The sequence below is a fragment of the Tenebrio molitor genome, chromosome 7 (assembly GCF_963966145.1).
Source record: "Tenebrio molitor chromosome 7, icTenMoli1.1, whole genome shotgun sequence".
Classification (NCBI taxonomy): domain Eukaryota; kingdom Metazoa; phylum Arthropoda; class Insecta; order Coleoptera; family Tenebrionidae; genus Tenebrio; species Tenebrio molitor.
Genome location: NC_091052.1, coordinates 4,742,903 through 4,753,595, shown reverse-complemented (window position 1 = coordinate 4,753,595; position 10,693 = coordinate 4,742,903). Strand labels below are relative to the sequence as shown.

The 10,693-nt window shown below is 32.4% G+C and overlaps 1 protein-coding gene and 1 long non-coding RNA gene across 3 annotated transcripts; both read left to right on the top strand.

The window, feature by feature from the left end:
• Window positions 1-3,246: 3,246 nt before the first annotated feature.
• Window positions 3,247-4,089, top strand: LOC138135379 (uncharacterized). 2 transcript variants are annotated; one of them, XM_069054096.1, is made up of 4 exons: window positions 3,247-3,378; window positions 3,426-3,690; window positions 3,741-3,912; window positions 4,011-4,089. In XM_069054096.1, the coding sequence occupies exons 1-4, from the start codon at window positions 3,319-3,321 to the stop codon at window positions 4,018-4,020; spliced, it is 507 nt and encodes a 168-aa protein (XP_068910197.1). In that variant the 5' UTR covers window positions 3,247-3,318; the 3' UTR covers window positions 4,021-4,089. The 2 variants fall into 2 exon arrangements, with proteins under 2 accessions (XP_068910197.1, XP_068910196.1); XM_069054095.1 differs by having other exon boundaries at window positions 3,968-4,089.
• A 4,679-nt stretch (window positions 4,090-8,768) lies between these two features.
• LOC138135833 (uncharacterized) lies at window positions 8,769-10,427 on the top strand. Its single transcript, XR_011161104.1, has 5 exons — window positions 8,769-8,882; window positions 9,070-9,097; window positions 9,150-9,200; window positions 9,766-9,974; window positions 10,041-10,427. It is a non-coding gene; the product is annotated as an uncharacterized lncRNA (long non-coding RNA).
• Window positions 10,428-10,693: the final 266 nt, after the last annotated feature.

Here is a 10,693-nt window from a genome sequence, read left to right as displayed (position 1 = left end):
TAGCAGTAATACACCAAAACAAGGTGTACAAATCCAAATAAATATTCAAGTACACAATGCCTATTGTCTTCCAATTTATGTCTAACAAATATTAAGAAAATCTAATTTTAAACCACTCTTTCGTTGCAACACTGCTTAATGTGATTTTATTAAAAAAAATATTTGTTGTTTATGGATTTACTGCGTCCACAGTTCTATTTCAACAATTTGGTAATTATTGGTACGCCATTGTACATTTTCGATTTAGGAACATATGTAGGTCCTTGCAATTATTTCCAAATGCTGACCGACACATGTCCAAATTGGTCCGTCCAAATTATTCACATTATTGTTTCCAGTCAATTTATCGACAGTCGACACCCTACCTAGAAGATTATATTATCCATAGACACAAAAGAATAATAGTTACACACACAGACCCCACCAAATTGGTTCCCTCCAATTAGCTCCAATTTGACAACATTCCTACATTTCAATACATTGCTACAAACAACAAAAGAAAATGTTACGTCCATTTCCACTCGAACGCATTTTCCATTCGAAACATCTCTTTTTATTTTTCGAACTGTACGAGTTTGCCGACAACATTAACAAAACCAATTGCTATTGAACATCAATCAACAGTAAGCGGAATTCTTATTATAGGAAGTGGAGATGCGGTGAATGGAACTCCATACTGACTGCTCTAATGGCCCTCCAACCGGCAGAGACCATTATGTGTGATCCCTATGGACGATTCTTTCTAATGGCCCCGTGCGGCCACTTGACTTCTTGTGTCCTGGCGCCCGTCTATTGTCCTGGACCACTTCCACTCGTTATCTTTCCACCAGCACAAACGCCTCAACTTCAAGCTTCTCTTATTTTATTTGCAAACACTGTCTTTGACCGACAACTGCGGCCGAATTGGCCAGAAAAATTATTGATATCCTAAAATTTAGTATCACTAATTTAGCTTTTAGGGTATTGTTTTAGTCCTTTACTGACGATCTTGTCCAGATCGTCCAACATACACTGATTTATTATTAGTGGCATTAAAATTATGGCACCGTTAACAAAAACATTTCCGATTTTAAAACTATGAAACATGTTAATGTTTCCTGTTTCCCTAAATTACAACACTAAAATCAAATCAAGTCTAACTGTAGTTCCATCAATCAGTCAAGAAATTCAACTGAAAAGAAAATCATTCACATTTTCCTAAATTAACAATTATTATTTACCATGACAGATTTTTTGTCAACGATAAATAGTTATCCAAAATCTTGATGTCTATTTGCCTTTCGATGCTGCATTTGTACAGTCGTGTGAGCAAATTTATTTCAGCCATAATTTTTTATAATATGTAATTAGTCGACTTTCAGGCAGACTGAAAAAGTCTACCAACAAGAAGAATGATTATAAGGATTAGGCAAAATTAGTTGTCGTTTATAGTCGGCTTTGTGCTGTTGTTGTGTTGTTAGATGAGCTTTAGGGTGAGAAGGATGGAAATCACTGCCATTTCCTACACAAATGTAGACTTGATTGGCCATAATTTGTGACAGCGCGACATGATCGCAGTTTCAATTTGCAGAAATTAGACCCCTAACGAGACTATTACATCCATCATGCTACAGTGTGGCTCGTTCACAACGAAATCGCCCCAAAGCATTTTTGTTCCGTGTCGATTACAACTTAAAAAAGTGGGACTTTCGTATTCGTATTATATTTTGTAATGAAATGAAATCTATCTGTATAGACACCGTCGTGATTAAAGTAAACATAAAACGATATAGATTTATGCAATTATAACCTGCCAGAAAGAGATGCATTCGTCACCAAGGTAATTAGAGTCATGATTAAATTCAATAAGGGTGTCGTGACACGGCCCATTATCTTTACATGGTGATACATGATAAATAAAACGTTTAAAAAAAAACCAAGCTGCTTGAATTTGTTGGTGTCGGAAAACCCATAATATTGTTCGTTAATTTTGTATTATATTTTCAAAAGATTCTTGACTAATAAATATGAATTTATTCATAAATCGTGACTGCGCACTAAACTCCGACTTCTTGTCTTTCCAAATTACGATGCAAATTGCGTTGTTTTCGGATTCATGTTATTCGTGAACGTGCCTTTGCAGTCGTATAACAACTCCGGTTATGCATCCCGGGGCATCATCCCCAATACAGGGTAGTTTACCCTCTAGTTATACAGCAATTAACATATCATTTGAGTGTTTGTGCTCGTTACTCCGACCCCCCACCGTCTCGAATAATGGACTCTGATTGGCACATAAACCCTCTTCACCCGCGTTACGAAAAGTGGAAAACAGGAAAACCTTTCAATTATGTTTATTTTATCCGGCCGCAACCCTGATTTGTTTCAATTAAGCGTAATACAACGTGAATTGCAGGAAGTTATATTTAGGATGCGCGTTTTCCAGATTTGAATGCTGATGGATGTTTCAGACGCCGCTAAAATTACAATTTATAAACTAGAAGCGTCTAAATTGATAGAAGGGAAGAGCAAAGTTTAAATCCTTAACCTCCCACCGCAGGATCCTCGAAAAATGGCCGACGAGGGAAATTATTCTGCGTCGACTTTTTCGAATAATTTCTTATCAAATGAATGGCTTCGAACCCAACAAAAGCATTGGAACGTTTTCCAATTAAATTTATTTTAGCATCATTACGGTCGAGTTTGGATTGGTAAGTTCTTTCATTTTTCCCATTTATAAGGTTGAATGCAAAGCCACATTATTTCCGCCACTCGAAGTAACTAACCCAGCTCTCTGCTTCACGTTCTTTCCATAAAAGCATCGACGGATAAAATTGTTACAGTTTTATTCTACATTCATTTCTGTACTCGCATTCATCTGGTTTTGAAACGTGAATTATTTCAAGAGTTCTTCGGACTTTGTAATAAACTGTCTTTCGTGCGTTCACATTTTATTCAAAACATATATTCTCGCAAACACGACTCCCTTCAAGTTATAAACTGCCTGTCTGGGGGCTACATTATCTGATGCTTTAAAATGTATAGAAATAGAAATCATTTAAAGTAAGTTTGATGTCGATTTGAAAGATCGAGGGACTCTAGGCGTTTTGAAACAGAACAATGTACGTAGTTGTGAGAGTTGTTGGTTTAAAGTGAAAATTTTACGCTTTGTTATCGAAAACACAACCAAAATTCCAAACAAATGTATTTTAATTATAAGGAGAGATAATGATGCGATTTATTGGACATAATGACTAATTTAATCGATCCAATGAGCTAATAAAAGCTAACTGTTCCAGAAACGAACCAGTTTTGTCGCAGAATTCACAAAGTGCCAGCATGAACAAGTCTTTCGTACTCCCCAACTTAATCTCATTTTTGGTTTTTGTCATGCCAGGAGTCAGTTGGACAAGCGATCAATTCTTGTACTAATCTTACAGTTGCAGATGGTTTTATGCAACGTTTACGGCAAAGCGCCTATGTTTCCACCGCAGCAGGCTCTTCAACCTAATTTTCGGTATGAGCCAGGACCAGTTGCAGCAAAGAAAATCGAACCGACTCCACTGGATAAGTTTCTAAAGGAGACTATGGATGCATTTACGAACATTAAATATGACGTTAGCCAGTTGAGCAATCATGCAAATTCAGCTTTGAGCACTTTTCGGACAGCTGAAACTTTACTGGGGAATCCAACTAGGAGATCGTTTTTCGGTGAGTCAAATAAATTGTATGTTGGAGGTTTACATTTTTGTGCATTTCAGAACCACGAAATTTGGACGACATACAATCGTTTTTCGGACTGTTAGCTAAATCTATTCGTTCGCTGTATACACTTATAACAGTTTTGATCAAAGATGTTGGGAATGCGTTGATGTACACTGTCGAACAGCCCGCCATGGCTCTAAGGACTCTAATCCATGAAATTATTGCTGCGTAAGTAAATTTCGCTGTTAACTTGATGTTAAGACTTGATTTGCTTCATTTTTAGGTTGTCACTGGATGTGTCTTCTCCGTTGACTAAAATTTTTAAGTGAGTTATGAGAACTCTAGAATCTGCAAATTAAATTTCTATTTAATTGATTATAGTTAATAAAATATTGAGTGACATTATTGAGTGAATTGTTCATCCACATACCCCAAACATTTTTGACACAGTTAATTATAAAATTTAAAAAACATGTTAAAACCTAAACGGTTTTTTCAATGAATACTTAATTTCTTTGTTCAAATAAGTTCACATTTGAAGATTTTCTTTAGTGATTTTTCTGTGTTGACAAAACAATAACAATTGTATCGGGTGTTTTTTTAAATTTCACATCGTAGTAGGCGTTGACGAGTCGATTGTGAACGCACCACTCGCGATTTAAACAGCTGATCCGTGATCTGTAACCCTGTGCGTAACCTATGTAATCGACTCTTCAACGCCTACTACGAGGTGAAATTTAAAAAAACACCCGATATTTATGTTGGATAAATATGAGCCATTTCTTAGGGTTGCATTTTTTCTCCATACCTAGGACCCCTTTTATTGCGCAATCGTTATCTTCAACCCACTATCAATGCAATCCGCTGTATCGAAAAAGTTTAAAGCACCTAAGAAGTGTTAAAAACGAATGTTTCCTAAATATTTCCTTATATTATTATATTATACGACATAAAACAGTTATTGTTATTATTAAATGTATAAATTAGGAAATCTCCTACAAAAAAGGTGGTATACTTTTTTCGGACAACCAACCGTTTCATAGATTTAAACTTAAACCTAAATCTAATCAATTCAAAAAAGCACTCAAGTTTTGATTAACAAATTAACACTTGGTACTTATAAATACTATACCAATCCATCCAAGTGTCAAATCCATAATATGAAAAAAATGTACAAAATAGAAGTGTCTAAAATGAGTTTTCAGTAAATATCTCCTTATCTATTGGAGCACCAAATATTCAGAATCTTGAAAGTTAATGCTTATTAAATCAAAAGTTGATTATACAGGTGTCCCAAAAAAAAGACGAGTCCATAAGTCTCTTATTTATTGGAGGATTTAAATTATTTATACACCAAATTAAATGGTTATGAATAGGCTACAAAAAACCTAATAAATTCCCGTCCTAAGGGCTTCAAGGCTACACTGCCAAAAAAAACATATATTTTTTTTTAGTAATTCTAATAGAGATTTTTATTCTGAAAACAACAATGTATCAAAAGTGTACACTTACATACCAAAAATACAAAAAAAAAATTGTAAAAAACGCCACTATATTCTATACTCCATTTTGCGCTAATCATTGGCCGCATATCTGCGCAATCCCATATGTTATTATTTGTCATTTGTTTTTCCAGCTAACTTAATTTAGTTTTATTACGTTGTAATGCAATGCATTTTGATAGCTTCTCGCTTGGTGTTCGTCATTTGTTTCAAAAGTTAGTGTTATTTTTTTTATGTGAAGTTATACTTGTGATACATTGTTGTTTTCAGAATATAAATATCTATCAGAATTACTACAAAAAAATATATATTTCCATTTGAAAAAAAATATTTTGACAGTTTAGCCTTGAAGCCCTTGTAGCTGTACGTGAATTTAGTAGGCCGTTTTTTAGCCTATTTACAATCATTTAATTTGGTGTATATAAGGCATTCACGATCTTTTTGGGATCGAGTTGGCTATGACCATCTAGTGATTTTGTTGGCAGTACCTCAGTGATAACTACATTCCCTAAAGGAAATTGACACTTTTTGTGTTAGGTTAGGTTGTTTTCAGTTTGAGGTTATATTTTCTGAATAAGCACATTGTTGTCAGATCTCTTAAATCTGGTCTGTCCTTTTTAAATTAAATTAAATCGTTTAATAGAAATTGTTTATCGTAATAAAATTATTTTGGCAATTTTGACTGTTCCTTTGACGGAAATTTAAATTATTTTTGCACACTTAATAAATCATTTAGTTTCTCACGAATATTAAAATAAAAAATCTGGCAATGCGGTGGCAAGAAAATGTCGAACAGACACTGACAGGAAAAAAAATTGCATCTGTTGCATCACCGAGTCAGTTAGTCCAAAATGAAAAGAAAAAATCATAGCCAACTCGGTCCCAAAAAGATCGTGAATGCCTAATAGATAATTAAAATCCTCCAATAAATAAGGGAGCTATGGACTCGTCTTTTTTTTTTGGGACACCTGTATCATCTTGTTTATCTGTTATCAGCTCTTTCATATAGGGAAATCTAGCAACACAGTTTTGGATTATCTCCTTTTCCATAATTAGTATTGAAACTGGGGCCATAGTAATTTATGAATTAAACGTGATTGTTGAATGGTTCTGCTGCCTACTTCTCATTTTAAAAATAATTTCTAAAATTTTAATTTCCCAGTATGAATTGGTGTAATAAATTTTAATGGATTGATGTAAATAGATATTGAAGGATTTTCGTCGCATTTCGCAGCTGTAAGATGTAGACGTATTTACCTAAAGCAGAGATTTCTAAATCAAGATAAAATATTATGTAGGAATCGGCGGTTTTACCGAAATCGTTTTTCTCAAGTTATTAAAAATGTCTTTTCATAATCTTCTAAATTTACCTTCGTGGCACAGTTTGATTTTAAATCGTAACCGATGTTTTCGAATTTAATTTAAAAGAATCAATTTTCTTTCGTAAATCTGTAAATAGATTTTAATTTAAATCACGACAGTTAACAATTACTAATTATTATTAATGACACTGCGTTGCCACGATCATTTGGGTAGTTCTGATGGTCAAGGATATAATACCGTGACATCATTTAAATTTATAATTAAAGTAGGCTATGATTTTTAAATTAGATTGGAAACACTGTTGACGTTCAATCGCTTTAATTTAAAAGAAGTGAAGCATTAGAAAATAATACAGTTGTATTGACAATCATAGAAAGTGTTCTCCTCCGGCTTGGATACAACTGTTAACTCGCCGTTTCATATATTGTATTGAATTTTGAAGCGTCACTTTGACAATTCAAATCAAGTTGTCAACAGTGTTGCCAATCTAATTTAAAAGTCATAGCCTACTTTAATTATAAATTTAAATGATCTCACGGTACAATCGAAAGGCAGTAAATAGCCTTCATTAAATTTGTGTCCTGTAGGTGGCGTATTTCACGTTTCCCACTATAAGTGATTATTTTCTTAGTTTTCGTATAGACTGTAGTGACGAACCTACTTTAAGATAATATATTTTTTAATGATAACGATGCGTCAAATAAATTAACCTCTATCAAAATACGAAATTAAATGGAATTAGTATTGTTGTATTAATTATTACTGTTCAATAAAAACGGTGCTCTCATTATTATTTAATCGAAAATTGAATAAGTTATCTAAGTTTTTTTTTGTTCAAGAGTATTTTAATACGCTTTAAATCGTCATTGCCCACTTTCAAGTAATAACTAGGTAGAAATATTTGAAAGGATCATTGTCAAAATCTAACAATGGGGGTGTTATTTCTCTGAAACCAGAGCGAGGATCAAATTTTTTATTGCATATTAAAAATATGTAGAGTTTAAAAATAGTTATTTGTACAACAAGTTATGAATTTGCAGATTGATCAATGATAACGTGTTGTACACACTATTTTTTTGCATATCGATGTAAGTTGAGAAATTTGGTCTAATAGTAATTATACACCAAGGTAGAGAAGACATTTTTTAAGCGAGGCTTAAAATTGTCTTCTCTAGCGTGGTGTATATATTATTTTTTTCACTACTAGATACGTTAAAACCCTTTCTAATAATAATTATTAATTAAATTTGTTTGTCCGATGCGACGATCCGAGTTCTCATTTTTCACCGGTTGCTATGAAAATTGAAAATCGTCTGTCTACGTTAACCAATAAAATCAAAGAAAATCTTTCGTTGCTAGGTGACGGCTGTTCATTATTAACCACTGGTTAATAATAAATAGTAAGAGAGAAATTCTACTTCTGGTTTCAGTTCGAGACTCAGTAATGACGCCTTCTAAGATTAGTAGTGAAAAAAAGGATTTATGAAAAATTACAAAAAAAAAAAAAATAGGTATGCTTTGACAATCACCTCCAAGGAGAATAAAATGATGCAAAAAAGTACTACTTTCACTACGATTTTTCGTGTAAAAAAGTGTTACTTTCACTACAATTTTGCGTGTAAAAAAGTGCCACTTTCATTACTAAGTATATGAAAAAAAAATTAAGTTCGACTTTGAAATTATCACTGAAAAAAATCAAAGAGGTTCTTTTATATTACTTGTAGAATGATTTATTTTGTTGATTGTTTACTGAAATCAGACAATAAATAACAGAGTAAATATTTTTGTTTCATGCTGATTTTATTTTTCACTCGCTTTCCAATTTTTTATCCACATGTAAATAATAATTTCAGTAAGTTTAAAAATTTGCTAAAGCAATAAACAAGCTGATCTAAAAAACAAAGCCCACAATGTAAAGACTTTTGTTAAAATGACAATTAAATATATTTACAAAACACCAGTTTAATTGTTTAATTTAGTTATGCTAATATTACATTGTTATTAAATCTTTATTATTAATTTAATGCATCAATAGTGAATCAAGATAAAGCAAAATACAATGTTATTATTGTAACAGAATCATATTGGACACACGTTTTAAAAATCTGTAATATTAATTTATAAAAGTGAAAATAATGATGCTCTCCTACTGATTTGTTCACCGTTTTATTATTAATTTAAATGAAACCCACATATCTGATCAATTTGATTATTGCATATTTTAAGCAGATAAATAGCACCAACGAGACCCATTTTTTTAATTGCTTCTTTGTATTATAATAGTTGGTGTTGTGTTCTTTGACCAAATTTTGAATCATCATGAAATCATTCAGTGCGTTTCGGTTAGTTACTTCTTACGCCTTGATTTTCTTAGTAAGTATTTCTATTTAATTACAGTTGTGTAATAAACTGTGCGTTTTTGATAAAATACAACAATTGAACGAGTTATCTTTTGCTGATTCATCACAAATCAAACTAACTTTACCTTCCATGTTTACAAATATACATAATAAACATCCGCAACAATTGGACAAATTGTACGTCAGTTTTTATCTTACAGATTTTGATTAAATTTGACTATGCACATGGTGAGTTTGTATGTTTTTCTGTTATAAATATGTTACGTTCAAAGTATTTTAGGTTACGGTAAACGACTTCCTATTAAACCTCGCCCGGCTCAGCGAAAGAAAGGTACAGTTTTTAATTCGCACTTGATGGAGGATACATTAATCATTTTGGTGTATTAAACACCTACCAAAACTGTCCAAATTTTTAACCTTAAAAAGAATTAATACCAGTGAACGGAGGAATAGTACTTTTAGCGCGTATTAACCAAATTTTAAAAGTCGTATATTTCAAATTAATAAATAACAAGAAACAAGACATTGTCATAGTTTTTCTTAAAATTTCAGGGTTCTTTGAAATCTCGTTTTGAATTTAACTTCAGCCAGATTTTCTTCAAAAGTGTAATGTTATAATTATAAATATTGTAATACCTAAATACAATTAAGTCTTGACGATTTGCATCAAGTAAGATCATTTTACATTGGCAATTAAAGTGACGTCTTGCTAGAAATTAGAGAAAATTAATCACTGTAATTATTTTTGAGCATTGAGTAAATAAATTGCAAAATGCTTATTAAACTCGCTAACTCAATCCTAGTATTGGTCAAATGACACTTTTAAGAAATTGAATTTCACTTCAAATACCTACGTAGATTTGATTAACCTTTAAAGAAAATTCTTTGCTTTTCAGAAATCAGTACAAAGTACCCATCTCTTTCAGATCACTCGAATTTCCCAATTCCACCTGACACTTCCGTTCAATCCGACTCCCCTCTTCCACCTACTTTTCCTCCTCAACTTGACTTTCCCTCCCAAGATAGTTTTGAGGACGAAGACGACGATTCCTTTGAATCTACTTATCCTCCTCAACACTCACAATTTCCAGCAAATTCATCAAATGTAAGTGTTCCGTGTTCACATCATACACATTTTTCTAACATTTCGATTATTTTGTTTTTTGAATAGTCCACATCTGCAGATAATACAAACGTAGATGATTGCCCTCAGAAGAAAGGAGGACTTTTCCGCGATTTCAATATTTTCGTAACAGATAAAAGTCAAATACTATGGTGCCGGGATGGTATGAAACACCTTGATAATATTGCCAAAAACAATAACGGAATTTTTCGGTTCCTGCTTAAACTTTTTAAAATCGTCTTTGATAGCTTTATCGTGGCGCCATTAAATGGAGCCTTAGGCCTTCCTGTGTGTGTTGACTAACAAACAAATATATTCTTTGACCTATTCAATATTAAATTCAAAGTGAATTAAGATTCATCGAATTTAGTACTATTTACAAGAACTTTTATCACCTAATTTTTTAATAAATCGAAAAATTTACAACATTTTGTATATGTACTCGTAGCTCAAAATCTTTTTCTGTAATTTAAATCAACAAATAAACCACTGTTTGTACTGGATGTTTTCGTTTTTTTGTTACGTATTTTACAAATATTCTCAAATAAATAATTATACAACGGACGGGGATAAAATTGCGCTACTTAGGATTAATTAAAATTCAATTTTCTTCAAAATAGGTATATCAAATTGAAGACAAAGCGGAAAAATGACTTTGTGTTTCAACGCCATAAATTTTTAACACCGCTACCACAGCTCTA